This window comes from Lissotriton helveticus, chromosome 10, assembly GCF_964261635.1.
Source record: "Lissotriton helveticus chromosome 10, aLisHel1.1, whole genome shotgun sequence".
Taxonomy (NCBI): domain Eukaryota; kingdom Metazoa; phylum Chordata; class Amphibia; order Caudata; family Salamandridae; genus Lissotriton; species Lissotriton helveticus.
Window position 1 is genome coordinate 820,204,660 of NC_136071.1, and position 19,226 is coordinate 820,223,885.

The following is a 19,226-nucleotide window of genomic DNA, read 5'->3' on the forward strand; positions in this document are numbered from 1 at the left end:
CTCTAGCATTAGTACTTTCGATTCACATGACACTTTATGTGCCTTTCATGTGCTTATATTGAACATTTTCCCACACAACAAGGAAAATTAGATGCAGTGGCGGCTGACGTGGTAACCACAACTTTAAAAAATGGTGAGGGTTGCAGTTCCTATTACTTGATCCTAGCCTGTAACAAAAAACAGCCATACCAAGCACGCCATACCTTCTCAATCTTAACACCTATGTCAGCTCACTGGCAGAAGGACCCGTTTGCAACAGGATAAGCATTTTTTTGGCTTCTAATGTTTTATTTGGTTGGGTTTTGTCAAAATCTGCATCTAGTTTGAAATCACTTTGCTATATTGGACAAACGGATTTCTTTGTGTTCCAACCAAAGTTCACCTTAGAAGCAGTAGGAACACTTGCTTCTGTTCTTCATGTAGATAAACCAGAACGAAGCACTGTAATGATGCAGAGTACAACGTTGTTTCCTTTCCCTGACCAAAAAGTAGTTCACATGCAATGTAAGTTCTAGCAGCATGAATATGTATACATTTTTACTTAACTATAAGTTTAGATGTGAAAGGAAATTAGCCGTGAACTATGTTAACTTCACAACAGTAAAGCTGGCATCAAAAACCTTCAGAAACACTTTGTATTTAAAGATAGTTTTGTCCATTAAGTGTCCTCTGCAAATGTAGTTATGCCTTTATTCCTTGCAGAATGGTAACAGATTCCCCAGAAATTTGATGACGTTGAAGAGTTATCCTATGGTGGCAAGACAAGCGAGCTTCCTACCTGAATTTGTACTATGCTGATTTAGTAGATTAACTCAAAGAGCACTCAGTTTAGATCAGGGATCTCCGACCTTTTCTGTAATTGGGGCTACTTATGTTCTATGAAAATGCTCCCGAGTTATATTAGTGTTTTATAATAGTGACCTTGTCAGACATGATTACGCTAGTGGCCACCACCGGCAAGATTTCCAGCAGTAATCCCCTCAGTACATCCTGCAGAGTTGTGAGCATTAACACCTCTAAATGGGTAATACATGCCGCCATAGTTGAAATGCCCCAGTCACCAGGGTAATAATAGTAGTATGGCATGATTCATCACTCAAATATAAGCTTTAAATATATTTTGGAAATCAATTTTTCTCCATACCTCAGTGTTGTCTTCACGAAGACAAACTTTTAATTTTGGTATACAAACATTAATTCAATCAAAAAGCTTTCTAATTAAGTATACACACATGAGAGCTACTTCCAGGTAGCTGGAAAGCTATCAGTATCTCACATGCTAGTCATTGGAGAAGCCGCCTTTAGATGTATTTTTGTGGACTCCACCACTTTGTATACACACAAGGAGGAGAGAAAAGAGATCAGCAAGGGCAGGCTCCCCAGTCAAAGAATTAATACACAAAAGGCCTTCAAACTAACTTGCAGGGGTGGTTTCCCCTTTTAAGGATGGTTTCCCTCACACACCAAAGGTGTCATGCTTCATCATGGGGAATCCTCACATAATGAAGCCTAGTTAAGATGCGGGCTATAACCCCCTCGCTGTGAGGGAGGAACTCAGGGATGTGTTCAGGTGTGCGGGGTATTCCTAAAATCTAATGAGAGCAAATAGTGATGAGAAATGTGCAGTGCAAAAAAGTGAGTGAGTAAATCTAGCTACAGGGTTAGCCTGATTAGTTTTATTCTTGCTACCCTGTGCCAGGGTTAAAAACAGAAGACATGGAGTGCGGCTGCAAACATTAGATGCAGGAGCACTGAGTAGTGATCGACATGTTTCAGCATAAGACCTAGCAAGTGTTGTGGCTTTCATCAGGATCTTGATTATAGCTACAGCTGTGTGAAAAAAATGAATAAATAAAACATAACAAAACATCGGATTGTTGAGATTCAGATCCTAAACCAGTGATCCATGAAATTCGAAAGATCGGATTCACCGGTTGAACCTTCAAGAATCAGATAGTGTGGGCTATTTGCCAAAGGTACACACGCTGCTCCAACCACTCACGTTGGTGAAGTGGCTCGGGTGTGTCCTGACCGGAATCCTCGACACTTCCTAGGTCTTAGGCCGAAACATGTTGATCACTACTCGATGAGCCTGCATCTAATGTTTGTAGCCGCACTCTCTCTTCTGTTTTTAACACTGGCACAGAATGACCCTCTGATCCATTGCCAACTAAAAATTATTGCACAGGTGTTTTAGCTTTGTTTTTTGTAGGGCAGACGTTTCCTTCCGTTGTACTCTGCGGAAGGGGGGTCCCCTAGTTTAAATCATTCTCAGTTTTCTCTTTTCTATTTTTCTGAAATGAAGGGTTTTGATCTGTACATTCTATCTCCCATGAAATGTGAAGAGTATTTACGTTTTGAAACAGGGTTATTCTTTTTCCACTTTGGAACTACTGTTCCATTTTGTATCCCCATGCTCCGTGGGTATGAATTTTTAGTTTCATTATTCTATTGGGTTCTGTAAACTTATCTGATATGAAGCTTTATGAAATATGTTTGTAAAGAACTGATTTTCTTAGCTTCTGATTTGACAGTACTTTGTAATATTTGTACGATGTGCCCTTTTGTTTGTAACTGTATTCCTTTATGTATTGATTCTCCTGGCTTTCTGTATGTTTCACACGCAATAATATGATTATTCATGCGTCCTTGGTGGCTATTTGAAAGTCTGGTGACGGGTCTACACACTACGAGATAGGGCGGTTCACGTGTTTCGGTGACATGCTTGATAAAGTTGTAATACGCTTGAACGCGTTCTCCTTTGCAGTCTGACCATATGAATTTTTATTGAGTTACTAGGAGCATGGACACGCTCCCCTCATTGGTTATTTAACCTTTCTCCACACAGGCACAGGAGTGCTTTCCTGGCCGTGTTCCCTCGTCCCTAGCTCTGCCTCACATCGACTTTTAGACGCAAAGACACTGTTCCCTTAAAGAAGGCCCTTAACCCCTTGCCTGCAGGGCTGATTCCCCCGCTGTGCTGAGGGGGGGGGCGCGCACAGCGCCCTTGTGCTCGTGACAAGCTCAGCTCGTCATGTGCCACGATGGTGCCAGACTGCTACCTGGAGCTGCTGTGATCTCCCCTGCATTTTAAACGAGCGCCAGCAGCATTCTGAGGATTCCATGACATTTGAGGTACCTATCAGGTGTCCGCCCCTTTCCCTTTCAAATATATAGGGACTTAGCCCCTCTTGTGTTTCAGCCTGGCGATGGCACTCATAACTAGTGTTTCCTTTCGCCCGCTTAGTAACTGCAAGGACACGAAGTGTGGCTATCGTTCCGGAGCCTCTTCATGCGTACACCCTTGGAAGAAATAACTTTACTTTGCCCTTAAGGTAATTCGCCTGCTTTTACCCTAGCCTTCCATCTCTTTTAGGGATGCAGCACTGTGTGTTGTTTATATGGCTTTTGTCTTTGTTTGGGTCCAACCAGGCTGTTTGGAGACACTAAGTGCAGCACTCGGAAGGAGGCTTCCCTCCGCCCAGCTGGGCATTTGCCCCATTTCTGTAGCCTCACACATCATTGTGAGTATGAACCCTTCTCCTCACAGACTCTTGGGGCACTGCAATATTCTGTCCCTGTTTTTGACCTCCCTTTCTATCCCTACTTAGTATTCCACACGGGGGTTCTTGCATTTGGTGACAGGAATGACATTAGCTTCACACCGGTGATGGCTTTATTCTCTTCTTTTAGTCCACCTAGGCGCTATTTTCTATCATGCGGTTCTGTTTTTACATGTTTTTTATTTTGATCTCCATGTGCTTTTTTTATTTAAGTGTTAGCACTGTCACATGCACGGGAGATTGGGCACCATTGGTTATTAATGTATAGTATTTGATGTATTTACTTTAGTATATTATTTTGTAGGCGTTGGCTCCCGCTCTGGAGCAAAACTTGACAAACGATATGGGAGTATCCTCCCTACTGTCCAGTCCCTCCTCTAGGAGAGACCCCTGAATCGTCCCAACCTTTTCCTTAGGTTATTTAAGGGCTTACCTGCAGGTGGGGTCCCTATATTCGTCGTGGGACAATATTCAGATCCGAAACCACTTTATCTTCATCCGTCTGGGCACTTTGGACTTCGCTGAAGTTTGCTTTGGGAACCAAGACTGCAGCTGGGAAGAATCCTGCTGCTCCTGGTCTCAACGCCCTGCCAGTCTTTTGCGTCGTCTGTGCCTGCGCACCATACAGGTTCTTCTACATGCCTGTAGACTTCCAAGACACTCAAAAGAATCTCCCTTGAAGCGAAAGAGTCATTTCCCTGCATCCTTAGGCACCGCAACGAAGCTGACCGGTCTGCTGTCCCTGTGCGCTTATGGACTCTGAAAGGTTCAGCAACACAGGAGGTGGTTCTGCAACTCCCCTGAGGCCTGCACTGTCTTCATAGCAAGTTTGAAGCCAGTATCCTTCGTCTGAACCGCTGGCGCAGTACCCAGGTGCACCACGTCGTCATGCCTTTGCCAAGTCTTAGTGACTCTCTTCACCAGAGATCTTTAAGCTCCAAGAAGCTTCAACCTCAAGCATTTCCTGCAACCGAGATCTTTACCTACACCGCATCCTTTGCACCGTGGGCCTGCATCATCTGGTGTGCTTCTCAAGGTCCTCTTGAGTGCCTTCTTGGGCTCTAGTGGACTCCCCTGCTTGCTCAAGGCCTGCTCTGACTTACCTGCTCGTGGTGCGTCACTTGGACCTTGCTGATCCTGACACCGCACCTTTGTCTTCACCTACATTGGTTGCCTGTGCCAAGGCTTGTTGGTGCCCTTTGCCGGACACTGACCCCCTGGCTCTCGACCTGCAACGTGGGACAGCTCGTAAACTGCTCCTGGTCGTCCACAGCGTCGCCTGGTCCGCACAGCTGCAAATTCAAGGGCACCGTCAACTCTCCTGCATCCCCGACATCGGTGGGCATTCGTAATCCGTGCCTCCTAGGCACTCCTGAGTGGCATAGACTCTGTCCCCTCTGCTTGCAGGTACCTCTCATCTTGAATCCACCTTTGGGTTCCACCGGACTCTTTCACCTTTGCCAGCAGCATCTTCACTGAAGTACTCCATTGTGGTCTACTGCGGTTTCCGACGTCACGTCGCACCTATGCTCCCGGCTTCCCTGGTGTAGGTATCCTGGTTCCTGGGGTATCCATGGGTGGGGCGACTCTCCAACCTTCCACCTCCCACAGGGTTTCTTCAGGGTCTGCTGGGAAGAGTCCTTTTTTAAAACTAAAACTGCAACTACAACTTACCCATTGACTAGCATTGAGCATGTGGGCGTGTTCCCACTCTGCACACGGCCTCCGTGGGGTTCCTGGGATCTTACCCTGGGCGGTTCCTTGGGTCCCCGACTCTTCTATGTCTTCTGGGTCACGTCTTGACTTGGGTCGTGGTTCGCATCCACTATTTTAGTATATGGTTTGGTCTCCCCCTGGAGACCAGTGTGTATTTGTGCTACTTGCGTGTTTCATTATCAACGTATTATGTGTATTGTGGTTATATCTCTGAGTCGGAGATATTGCAATGTGTTAGTGACTGTTTATAATAAAAACAGATTTTTATAACTACACTTTGTGGTTCTTTTTCACTTAACCTACACTATAAAAATAAGTATTGGTAAAACAATCTGCTTGACACTCCTTCTGGACTAAGCCTGCTCTCCACAGCTACCACTTAGAGCTTTCTAAAGTTGTCTAAGACCCCTAAAATCACTATTAGGGTGGTCTGAAATAGTGAAGGGTGCTTCAATTACATAAGTGAGCACCATATGCTAAGCCAGCCTCCTACATTCTGTAAAACACATTGACCACTTAGTGTATCTTCTTTGGTGGCCCATGTGCACCAGGCACGAGTTTGAATCCTTCATCACAGCTGCCATTATAATTTTTATGAAATAACCATATAGTTTGACACTTAATTTACACTCTGTGTTGTGGATTGCCTACTTGTTCAATATGTTCCATGTATTTAGGAGGAGTTAGATTCATTTTGTTGCAGAAATAAGTATCCCTGTGAGTGGGCGTACATAGACTTGGCATATGTTGCATGCCATCACCTTTTTTCCATTGCCAGCTAGCTGGTTTGGTGAAATAGATTGGCAAGACACATTTTTAGAAAATACAAAAGCTCCCTGCGAGATTCGATCCGACAGAAATGTCATTTTGTGAATGCCCGTTTTGCCTTTGTTGTATTAAGTACACCATATGAACAATTAATGCCGACCTTCCACTCGAATAATTGTGAAACAAACAGTAATACGGCAGTTTTTTCAGCATGAATCTTTTCTGAGTTGATACGATGTGCATTTTTCTACCATCTCGTTTCTGGGTCCTAGATAGGTCTGGAATCATGCCATGGAGTCCTTTTTTTTCTTTTTTACTTTTCTTCTCAGTGCTGCAGATCATTTGGGGCATGTCCTTCCCTCTTTGAATTCAGACATACGTACTGGAAGCCTCTCTGCCTGGTTGTCATCTTTAGATTTTTTTTCTTCCATTGTTTCTTGGTGCAAGATGGGGGAGCTTCAAGGCACTCAAATGTATTAATTGATCAGTGACTGATGAGACTGTGCAACAGAACTGAGTGAGTGTTGAGGGAAAGGAGGGAGGGTGTGTTTGACTTTTCTTAATGATAAGAGACGTTTTGACTAGATTTTAAAAGGGTGGGCGACAGACGTTTCCCAATTCGGGTAGTTCAAAACCCATGTCAGGGGTGGGAGGGAACAGTTTGGGTTCTTGAGTTTAAGTGGTCATTGGGATGCACAGCAATATGCGCAGACATGTCATGAGACGAAACCCAGGGCACAATCCACACAGCCCCCAGCTACATGCTCTAGTAGGCGTCTGGTACCCAGTGCAGCCATCAAAGGCGAGTGGCCAGATATCCCCCAGGGCCCAGACAATGATCGCTATAAAAAATAAGCATTGGGAAGAGAGGATGCTAGAGCTGGAGCATAGTTTCCTTAGGTTGGAGTGGACCTGTATAGTCACTGGGGACGAAACGTGCTTCCTGCACCTGGGGGCGATGCGCAACGATTACCACAATCCTGTGATGCAGATGGCCTGCCATCACTACCTGGGAGTTCAGAAGAAACTATATGACACGGGAGACAAAGCGGGTTGCCTCTTTCCATGGTTGGGGAGGAGGGAGGGTGCAGCGAGGTGGGTGGCAGCAATAGTGACACACATGGGGGATGTGGTCTGTTCAGACGAAGCATTTCTAGTGTGTTCACAGAGTACTATCGTAGACTTTACGAGGCCGGGAGGGACTGCAGAGATCAAGAAATGGCAGAATTCCTGAGCAGAGTTACCGTCCCAGCCTTGAAAACAGTAGATTGAGACTCGCTTGAAGCTGACTTCACACTCTTAAGTTGAGGAGGCAGTGAAAGGTCAACTGTCCGGAAAGACTCTGGGCGCAAATGGCTTGCCGGAAGAGCGCCAAGAGATTAGCCTCCCTCCTTAATCTACACCTGTTGAATCTGTTCGGAGCAGGGAAAGAAGACCGTTGTCTATCCCCGATCTCAGCCACACCATTATCAGCCATTCCAAATAAATGTAAACTACCCAACCATTTGGTTTCAACGTGGGGCAAGCCAAGAGACTGAATCTCAGGCGCCTGCATTTGTAGCTGGATAACTAAGCCCAGATAGTGAAACACGGGTTATAATGTCACTAGTCGCTGAAAAACTGTTGGATGCTATCGTTTGGCGGTACCTCTCTCAAACCCTGCGATGTGTTGTCTTCCGCCTGGGTTCCATAGAGTAAGAGTGTACTATAGGGAAACACAATTGTACATAATTAAGGACTAGGGACACAGTTCACAAAATGAACCAGCATATAGGCTAGATAGAGGGAGGACCATGGGAGGGGGGGGGGTTAGGGGTAGACCTTGTGACATCTACATCTATGGGACACTGGATAGGAAACACCTCCGGTGGCCAACCCGGACCCCCTTGAAAGTATGGGTTGATGCCACAAATGCTGTTGGTTGGAGGGGAAGCTCACCTTGACACCCTCCCCCCTAGAAGCCTACACTACTGTCCGAATTGGGCAAACTTTTATGGAAGGGGGCAGATCGGGATAGCGCCTATAGAGGCCGTCCTCGATGGAGGATCAATCAAGCGGTTTGATGTTCTACAACAGGATTATGCCTTAGCTGCTACTTAGCTGTTTGAATACCTACAATTGATGCATGCCATGGGAAAGTAGGGGGTTCTTGATATAGATCTACCGGACAACAGCCCGTTAGAAAACTTGGTTCCTAGCGGCGCGATCCGGAAGAGACATGTCTCCCAGCTGTACCGCACCAGGCTAAACATAATGGACAATATGGGGAAACTACCAACGAAGTGGATGCAAGAGCCTTGGAGGATGTTGACTGGGAAGTGGCCTTGATGCATCCTAGGAAAGTCACCATTAAAGCCAGGTTGCGCCTGATCCAGTTAAATGTCCTCTACTGATCTTATTACAATGGATCCCGGCTCTATAAAATGGGAAAAGCTGAAAGCCCCACGTGTCTTTGGTGTAATGAGGAGGAAAGGTTTCTCCACATGATTTTGAGCTGTGAGAGGGTGTGTGAATACTGGGGGTCAATTGTAGCAGAATTGGAGGCTCTGGTGGGGACTGCCATCCTCAAAACACTTTATCTGATTATATTAGGTATACCCCAAGATGTGGATATCACAAGGAAGCAACTACTCTTTGTATGCTGGGCTTTGTTGTAGATGAGATGTAGCCAGGTTTTGGGGTAAGAAATGTACCCCCATGAGAATGTGACGAGAGGGACTGAATAGATACATGGTGTGAAGAGTGGTTTACAACAGCAGCTGCTCTCCCATAAATATCTAGAGGATCTGGGGCAAAGTTGGGGCTACCACAGACTGACGGATGGCTCAGAGATAAGGCAATTACCCTCCGAAGAGGTCTTGAGATGGACAATATCCGCAGTGGTGCCAAGATGTCCAAGAATGGCAATGAGGGTGGGGCAGGGAAGAGTGGGGAACAGGGTGGAAAAGATATGGGAACATGTATGTGCTTGTGTGTCTATTGTGTGTACATTGCTCATTGTTTGTTTGTGTAAAAGCAATAACAATATGAAAAAAAATACCAAAAAATGTTGTTGTAACCGTTCTGCAAGAAAAAAACACCACTGTACACTTGTCCACGTAATCTGAGAATGTGGTGTAGATCGAGAAGACACTGTGATTGCTCGGAACTGGAAGTGGCGGGGAAGGCATTAAAGGTTGGCGAGGCCAGGAAACGCCAACAGGTAACATTACACATGTGTACTGGAACAAAGCAACAAAATCAGACTCAGTCTCCAGAAAACACCCAGACGTCGAAGCACTTAGTGCCCGAAAGGCAGCAATAGCATATAGAGCACACCGGTCCGAAGCCGAGGACACTGGAGGCAAACCATCAGACATCGCTTCAACGTCGAAAGTCGATTTGGATGGGTTGAGGTAGGTGAAGGACATGGAATCTCAGATCCCAACATCTATTGATGGGCAAGTGAAAGAAAAGCTGACTTGACGAATTGTAGAATGGATAAAGAGAACAAGAAGTTAGAAATGGTGGGCAGGAAAATAGAGAGGGTATCTACCACCTAGTGGAGGAAGGCAAACTGCAGCACACTTCTCAACCGCTAGGATCACCAGCAGTAGGAGAAGATTGAAAACCTAATGCAACACCTTCTAGAAGAATAATAAAAAAGTGCCAAGACAGTCATCCAGAACAGGAAGAGAATATCTGACACATGCCTCAACCCGGCTCTAAACGTAGCAGAAACTGAGCCAGACATGCATCTCTAAAGTGGTTTCTATTCACATTTACCTGCTTGCAGATTCTCTGGAGTCTAAGCTAAAAGCCACCAAATTATAAGTGCTGACAATACAAGACCCCTACTTACAGATACACAAAGGCAAGGTGTCGGACAGCAAATCCACATTTCCTCCCCAAGTTCATCAGAAACTTCCTCACTAACCAGTCCATTCAGCTGCCCAGGTTCTTCCAGTGGCTAAAGACACATGCAGAAAGGCATTGTACCAATTGGAGAGTAGTGATGTACTACCTAAATGTAAATGTATTTGAGCTTGTAAAGCGCACTGCTACCCGTCCGTCGGTTTCCTGGCGCTGTATAACTCTGGGGAACCCGTCCTGGCTTTCCCTGTGGGATGGTCCCTGCTGGGAGTCCCCAAGGTGGAGCCAGGCATCCCCGGAATTGATGGGGCCGTTGTGGAGATTAGGCAAGCTAATGCCCAGAGTTGCCGAGTGGAACCCCTGATAAGAGTAAGCGCCGAAGCGAGAATTATCAAGTCCGCTGACCCAAGTCCACGACCCTGCCGCGTCGGGAATTGAACCCTGGTCCCGGGCCGACTTCTGCTCCCGGGTCTGCCGCCTCTAACCAGTGAGCCACACTACTCCTACATGTAGCAAACCACCAGGAAAGGAAGCCAGCTCTTTTATTTCCTTTCTACCAGCAAATTGATGTTCATCTGCATCCAAGGGGACCATGGCAAATTGGATTGTACAGACAATTCACACATGCTACAAGAAAGCCGGAGTCGCACTAGAGGAGAAACTGATGTGTCACTTCACGAGGAAAAACGGGGGCAAGGCTGGGCTTTCTAGCAATCGCTTCCATTGACATATGTATGGCAGCAATATGGTCATCCTTACATACATTTAACAAGCACTATTGAGTGGCTATCAAGATCAGTAGAGAAGCACAGATGGGACAGATGCTAATAAAACACCTGAATTCAAGCAGGCACTCATTTCAACCCAGCCTGCAAAAGGAGAATTCTGCTACAAAATCAGTGCTCAGCTTTTGAGTCCAGAAAACTAAATGATTACTTATCCATAGAAGAAGTTTTGCAGCTTGAAGAATTTTCTGGATTCATATGCAACTCTTCCATTTACCTAGAAATGTGGTGCCTATGAGATAACAAAATTGAAGGTAGTAACAAGCCAATGAGAAGGGGGTAGGAGGGAATCTAAATATGATGACGATGCACAGAGGCTCCTAGGCCATATGCCTTGCATCATAAGTGGAAGGTCATGCTGCAAAATGGTTCTCGACGAATCCCATCAGAAAACAAAATTTAAAAAAAGACTACAACCAGTGAATTCCAGTCCTATCAAGGACCCAACTACTAGGTGGTGAAATAATGCACAGCACGCAAATCCCCAAATGTTCTCCAGCTCCAACACAAACCCTATGTGTAAGTAACCATTTAGCCACTACAGTACCTGTGCAAGCACTTTCATTTTATTTTCCATCTGAGAGTACAAAGCTACTGCTGTTTTTTGCTCATTTAGGTTTTGTTTTCCAAATGTGCATCTTCTGGCCTACCAACAAAAGTACTCTGAACTAATCATGGCTAGTATACCAACCCTGGGAATCTCCCTTGACTCATACAGTTTGTGAACTGTACATCACGGTCCTTATGCAAACCGTTGTAAATAAGAATGTAGTTGATCTAACACCTACATCGTAGATCTTGAGTACAAGATCCTCAAGGCTTATGATCTTTTTTCATTTAAGATCTACAGCAAGAACGTAGGGTGAGCAATTTCGAGGGTTGTTAATCGCAGTTCTGGGCCTGCCATAACCTCAGTTTCTGCATTCAGTAGGCTAATAAAGAGCCTGTTGGCTGGACATTTTCTGAAACAAATGGCTTTCAGTATTGGCTGTAATTATAAGAACGTGTTCTATGGGGAGCATTGACACTGGCAGCAAGTTTTTTTTTTTATTATCACTTTTCAATGGGTGCACAGTATTTTCAATCCGAAAGAGTACAGTTCTAATAGGAATCCAAGGAGAGATCTGCTGGAGAGTGGACTTTTCAGTGATACAGCATATTTACACATAATGACCCAGTTCAGATTTTATACGTATATTGCTTTGAACAATAATACATTTAGTTTGTAAAAATTTGAATATACCATTTTAATATGATTGCATTTTGGCTACCTGCCACAGAGCATTTGCTAAATTCCTTCCTCATTAACTAATTAATGAACATTAACTGTAACAGCTGTCAGTGCATTACTAATGCTGTTCCTAGTACACAAAGACGAGCAATACATTATAAATCCTGTGGTCCTACATTGAGGATACAAATTTCTTTTCATTGGCAAGTTTTGAGTTTAGAACATGTTTAAAAAAAAAAAGAATGCTCCTTTATTTAACGCATAGCTTCATTTTTATTTTTAACTTGATGTCCAACAAAATACCCTTGGCATGCATCACAATTAATGTTTTAAGTCCTTACTTATTATCAGTCACAACAGTTTGTGAATGGAATTTATTTTTATGCTTCCATTATTGAAGACATCCAGGACTTTTTATTGCTGTAATAGGTTTTGGATTACCATGTCTATAAGAAGGCATTCTCAGTTGATGCGGCAAATGTGAGAGTATGAAAATATATCCAATCCATCAATCATAAAAATAGAATCTTTCAGTTTGTCTTTTAAGCCGAGGTTGTGAGCGGTATGATTGTGGTGAACATAAACTATTCTGTACATCTTCATCTTAATTTTAGTGGTGCTACTCGATTTAGTGGATTGAGTCTTTAAAGAAATGCACTCAGAGAAAGAAGTCATCTAAGATTTAGATGAACACTATACTACCTCTTGTATTGATTTAGAATTTTCTCTTCAATACATCTGTGGTGTAAGCTTCTATTGTAAGCCTACATTAGAGGCCCATTAGTAACCTTACTTTTGTAGCACCTTCCTGTTTAGATTAGAGATGCAATACCTAACTATAGTGCTTGCTGAGCTTACAAAATGTGCCTGCACTGGGAGGTATGCTTTTGGGTAAGATTGCTTTAGAATCCCTCATTGTCTTTGGCCGCAGGCTGAATGTTTAGATGAAAGTAGTTCATATCTGTACTAATAACAGTTCTAGTAGTAAAGGATCCGGGCACTATTTATTATCTTTCCATGTTTTTAACCTTTATATTTAAAGTATTCTGGCTTGTAAAAATGTGCTTTATTATTAAATATTGTGTAGTTATCTACTCCAGTGATCATTCTGTAAGTACATTTTATTGTGTTTAACGCAAATGTTTACACTCAAAATACGTTTTCAATGTTTTTGAAAATAGATACTTCATTTTTCAGACAAACCTATGGGAAGAGGTGGTTATTTCAAGAATTGCATTTACTATATATTTTACCAAGCAGTATTTCCCTTGGATGGTCTAAATGTGCAACAAATTGGGAAAATGTAAGAGTGTAAACTGTTGACAACATACTCAATGTTTCTAACCAGAAACATTCTTATCATTAAAAACAAAAACACACAAAAAGTTGTCACAGTATTTATTCTGTTACATCAGTGTGTTTACTGTGAAGTATAAAAAAGTACAAAGTTAGGTGATGAAGTACGTTGGAGTTTTCAAAGGATACTGCAGCAGGAACAGTTTTCTGTGGAAAAAGTAAAAGAAAGGATGGGTTGTTCTTTTGTCTTAGAAACTATGAATATAATTTACTCAACATTAGGTGTAGGATGATCCAACCATGCAGCAAGAGTTTTCCTGTAGCATTTTATATTCCTGTTTAATTAAGAATGTTACTTATTTTAAAAATGTAACAATTAATTTGGTATACAATGATTATTTAGATATGATTAGGCACATTGAAATTAGTTTAAAGACACTGTCCTTTTAATGCAAAAGAAAGGGGATGCATCAGAAAGGTTTTGGAAAAAAGTAATGGGAGCTGCAAAAACTAAATGTAAGTGTCTAAGCAACAATTCTTTTTGAAGGTCTGACCGCCTAACAAATCTACTTCTATACCACACAGTGGAAGACTGCTAAATACTACTTTTTCCAGATTTTAAAATGTTTGAGGTATTGCATGAGAGATGACGGATAGTCTCGGAAGCAGATGTAGAGAGCTAATGTAGGGAGTAGCTTGGGATCTTCTCTATTTCCAGCCCTTTAAAAACTTACACACATTGCTTTGAAACAAGTAGTTCTGAAACAGTATCTTAAATAAATTATAAAATTAAGCTCCTTAGCTTGCTGATTTCCTGCTGCCTGCTCCACAGGCAATGCTATAAATTCGACTGTTTCTATACCAGCAACATGGTGTTCACGTGTGGAATCATCTGACCAACTTCTGCTTTGGAATTCAATATTTCATTCGTTTTTGTAGGATGGATGAGGAAGATATGTGAATTTACAGAAAGGAAGATATGTATGAATATACAGAAAGAATTCACTTATTTTTTAGGACAATTAACTGTAATTTCCATGAAAAATCGGGAGCTAAAGCTGTGTTTTCGGAAAGACCTTGAATCAAATCCCCAAGAGGCTATCAACAATTTTCACATTATGCAATTTCTCTAAAGGTCACCACATTGCCTAAAACAACATTGGCATCAAACCAATTGTTTGTTCTGAATAAAATCTGATTTCAGCCTTTGCTGTGACCCTCAAAACAGTCCTTTCTTCCAATGTATTTTAACGGAAGGCTCATAGCTGCTAAAGCAAAATAAAATAAATTGGTGGAGCCTTGTAACTAATACAATGCAAACAGATAGATTCATGTTGCCTTCCATCAACGCAGTGCCATGAAAAAGATCATCATGTAACAAATAATTGTGTAAAGTGTACCCTAAATTTTAGGTATCTGACTTACAGAACTAGTACTACCTTGGCGGAAGAGTTTAAATAGGTAGTTATTGACGAGGGTTAAAAGTGGGGCCAGCTGTCTCAACCCAATCCATAACTACCAGCAGCACCCTGCCTATTAAACAATTTTGATTAATTACTGTACTGGCAATGCTAGACTAGTTTGCTGCCATCTTTTTAATAATATGTTGTATAAATTATAGATTGATTTTTTTCACTGTTGGGATTTGGATCATACATGTAACTGCATTTATTAGGATAGACAACATTCACTATCATAAAAGGAAAAGAAAGCAAACCTGGAAAATCACATCTGGTTCATCTGTTCCTATCACATTGGTGCTTTTTTTTCACCAGTCCTTGATAACACATTCCTAAGAGCCGCATATAGAGTTTAGTACTAAGACTAACTGGTTTCTCTCAAATCTCCCTGTTGAAATTACATGACAGGGTTCTGCTTGTATTAAAACACTTGACAATTCCCATCTTGCTAATTGGATCATAGCAGTGTGTAATAGAAGTCCCTATTTTGTTGAGTTATCTACTCAAAAATATTTTCCTAGAATATGATTTTGTTTTTAGTACCATATGTTAAATGATTAAACATTGGCCAATATCTGCTTTTGAACATGATCTAACATAAATGTTAACTATTTTAATAGCACAAATGGGTGCTCCGCCTCCTACTGGAGCTCCACCGCCCCCGCCGGCGCCACCTCTTTTTGGGATGGGCGGTATGATAGGTGAGATTTATAACTGTACTGACCTGATTTCTTTTGCCTTGGTTGATCAGGAATTAACTTCTCCTTCATCTGGTTTTGATAAACAGCCTGCATGTACAGGTGATTTTAAAAATGAATCATTGGGTTTAATCTGTGGTTTCAATTAACAAATTCTCTTCTGAACTAATTTGTTATGTGATGAATGCTTCAGAGTATGGACAAGTGCATGATTGAAACCTGTAGAAAATTCATGCTTTAGACTTAACTGGTGAGAATTGAAAAGATAGGTCTTGCACCCACAGAGTAGGGCCCAATTCATGAAGGACAGTACCGTTTTGACAAGTATGAATTCTATTCCCATATTTGTACTTCCAAGATAGAAATTAATTTCTGATGTTGTAGGATTTGCAAAGAATCCAAGGGGCCCTTAAAGAATCTGACAGCTGAAGGTAGGGTAATTCCAGTGCTCCACAAGAGTAAATGATAAACGAAGAAACCCAATCCTCTACACCCTTATTAGATATGGCGCATCCCCATCTTTATTTCCTGCAGTTTACAGGAGTACTTTCGTATTAGCTTCCAAGATGGGAATGTATTTGCACAATGTTAGAGAATATCTGTAAATTTTTAAGTTTGTGTATGTTCTCTGAATTTTGCAGTGATTCTCCACTGGACTGTTCAGTTTGCTCCTGTGGTTACAAATGCTATAAATTTACTTTACAGCTGTTTTCCCATAGTTTTATGCAATTTGCAAGAGAAAAATTCCATGATTGCTGCCTTTATGCACCAAAGTTGAACATAGATGCACAAAGACTTTTGTAAATTGGACAAATTGTGCCTGCTCAGGCTGTAATACATAGATAATCCATTGTTTATTAGAACAAAAAAGGAACTTTGTTGTACCTGTGCAAAGATCCAATAAAAGGAAATGAAGTCAACATAAAACACAAAATCCAGGCAACTGTAGTGAACTATGACATCTACTGAAAGTTAGCTGTTGCACTTCTTTAAAACCATAGGAAATGGGAGGGAAGATGCGTTCATGTGGTATATTGAACGTGTCTTTTGACTAGTACAGAAGTGTTTGAGATATAGTCTTGAGCCCATACATCCTGCAAGTGATTGTCAAGAGTAAAGTTTCAAGGAGTAGAACTTCTGAGAACATCCTTATCTTTATCTTTTTAAAAAATAAATAAAATAACATTCAAGCCCCGGACATTCCAAGTCCAGCAGACGATGTCAGCCGTACTGGGGCAGGTCAGGGTGCAGCACCTCGCAACGCGGACGACAAGCTACGCAGACTAGCACAGTGCACATATGGAGCCAGGGAGTCAGGGGGCAGCAGGGTATAGCGCGGGTAGGGAGCAACGCAAGCAGATAGAGACAGCGCTCTATGGATTTCCACAGAGGAATGCAGGAGAGGCGCGTGAGCATCTGAGGGGCAGGTATGGCTCAGAGGGCGGAGCACTCCGGCAGGTAGTGACAGCGCCCCACAGACCAGACCACAGGGGGGAGCAGCTTATTGTTAGGTTTTACCCACCTCTAATGCCAGGAACACTGCAGGAGCGAAGTATGGCCCAAACCTCTACCACTGCCCCGCTGCAGCCCACAGAATTAAACACTATGAGCAAACAGGGGAGCACAGGGAGGGGGTGGGAGAAACAAAACAAGGATAGACTGGGAAGACAACACCGTATGATCCGTAGCACCACCAAGGACTCTAGACAGCACTCTAGTAGCAGCACCTATAGGAAATGACACAGGGTTACAAAAAAGGGGTACAGTACAACTTAAGACAGAACCCCTCCCATCATACTAAAACCAGACTGCATTATACACAAGACAAAATGAACTCCCCTTACCATGGATTCAGGCGAGTAGTTCCCCAAGGAGTGCTGGCTGTCGTGAGATGGGATGTTGTCTCCAATGGAGAATCAAAAATAAGCTAGAAACGCTCTCCCACCCGTTTCTTATTTAGTTATACTGGGGGGGGAAAAAGTCATAGACACAAAAACCCCCCACAGAGTTCGGTTAGTTGCCAGTAAAACAGAATGTCCAACAAGTGTTCGCAAAAACGATGTCCTTAGCGTGCGGCGCCGCGAACGCCGGATAATCACAGGCTTCGTAAAACGGCCCGAAACCGCCTCTCGCGCAAGAAATCACTGTCCACACTTCTTCAAGGAGCAAGAAAGGCCACTTTATTTTAAGACAGGTGCATAATACATTTCTTGAACATATTCATTATTTATTTATATCATAAAATTCCAACCTACACATTATGCCTAAACTCCCTACCTAACAGAACCCGAAACTAACTCTTGACTAATACCCCCAGGATTACCCAACGAGCTACCCTTCAGATGGCCAACCCGCTCCAGGCTGCCCACCCCACTAGCAAAAACCGCCTCCTAAAAGAACAAAGACACCTGTCCTAAAAGTGGCAAGGCCCGAAGACCAGAGCAGCGCCTAGAGCACCGCCAAGTAAAACCTAACTAAGGAATAAAGGGAGGGTGGGTGGGGCAAAAAGAACCTCCCTTCCCTTGCCTCCCGCTAACGCCGTGCCCAACCGCCAGCCTGACTTCCCTTTATTACCTCCCCCCAATCAACCCCACCTGCTTACCTGATTCTCGCGCGAACGCACCCAGGGAGAGACCAGCTCGCGCCTGGCTCTCCCTGGGTCCCCCCTAACGATGTTGAGCGGATACAGAAGACGCGAATGTTTACACTGCCGATATACACGCATACGCGTGTAGATAGTTGTTTTCAAAGATACAGAGCCGCGGAACACGTCTCCCCATGCAGAAAATGCTCAATGAAGGTGGCGGTAGAGCAAAGCATAGGTCACTGAGCCCAGTGACCCCCAAACATATCCATGCACGAACACAAGAAAGCCCCAAGGGAAACAGGAACAGAAGCGTCAGGGGGTTACACGAATCGATGCCCACGAGCCCGTGAACAAGGAATTAAGCCTCCGGAGACTTCCCAGACCTGGGAGCCGGAAAACAAAACCAGGAGCTCAAAAACCCAACATGGAAAAGAAACCAAGCAGGGAGTCATGGAAAACACCACCTTTAATAGTAAGTGAGTAAGTCATGTGATGATGCAGCAAGGTACTAGAGAAGGGACTGACCCGATTCCTAACACTTATAAGGTGAGAAGAGAACCAGTGGAGCAACACGTTGACTTGTATTACATGTCCAATGAGTGTAAACGAAGCAGATCGAAAATCACAATACTGTGTAAAAATAAAAGCGAGACAGAATGCGGACAGAGATAGACTTGCAGCAAAGCTATGCAGGAAGCACAGTGCAGTGTGAAGAACCATACATGTAGCAACAATAACAAACAATCATACAGTGGCGAAATAAAGCCACAACCCCAATTGAGGAGTAGGGAACCCCCACAGTAACCCACACCCAAGCCACCCCCCCAATAGAGGAGCTACGAACCTTCAAAAAAGAGTAGGGGCAGCTGGTTTACAAAACGTTGTCGCAGCTGGGCAATGCCGAAGGCGGGCAGAGGACGCGCACCACACAGAGCCCACGCCGGCATGGAGATGCGAGGGGTCCGCCGCTCCCCTAGCCGGTCGCGGGCACCAGTGACACACAGGTGGCTGAAGAGGGTGCAGTGGGAGAAGTGGCGACTAGGCCGCGGCACCCCGGACCAGGCCGTGCAGCAAGCGGCCCCCAACCCCACCAGCGGCAACCCCAGGGACGGCGCCACTCAACAGTAACAGCAGCCGGGAGACACAGGTCCAACAGTCGACAGCGCGGGGGGCACCCGGGCCCGCGCAGCCCTGGAGGGAGTAGGAGCGGCCCTCCCGGGATCGGGTGCCCAGCATCGGCCAGCTGAGGAGCCAGGTAGGAAGACTGGGA

The 19,226-nt window shown here is 43.8% G+C and overlaps 1 protein-coding gene across 21 annotated transcripts in view; it reads left to right on the plus strand.

Moving 5' to 3' along the window:
• The window catches only part of ABI1 (abl interactor 1), a 295,046-nt gene that overhangs the window by 224,342 nt on the left and 51,478 nt on the right, over nucleotides 1-19,226 (plus strand). For 11 of the 21 annotated variants that reach the window (XM_078663409.1, XM_078663411.1, XM_078663417.1 and 8 more), the window contains exon 7: nucleotides 15,292-15,372. The exons of the other annotated variants lie outside the window; for them this stretch is intronic. In XM_078663409.1, coding sequence (XP_078519535.1) covers nucleotides 15,292-15,372 — 81 coding nt within the window. The remainder of the gene's footprint in view (nucleotides 1-15,291; nucleotides 15,373-19,226) is intronic. 21 annotated transcript variants of the gene reach the window in all.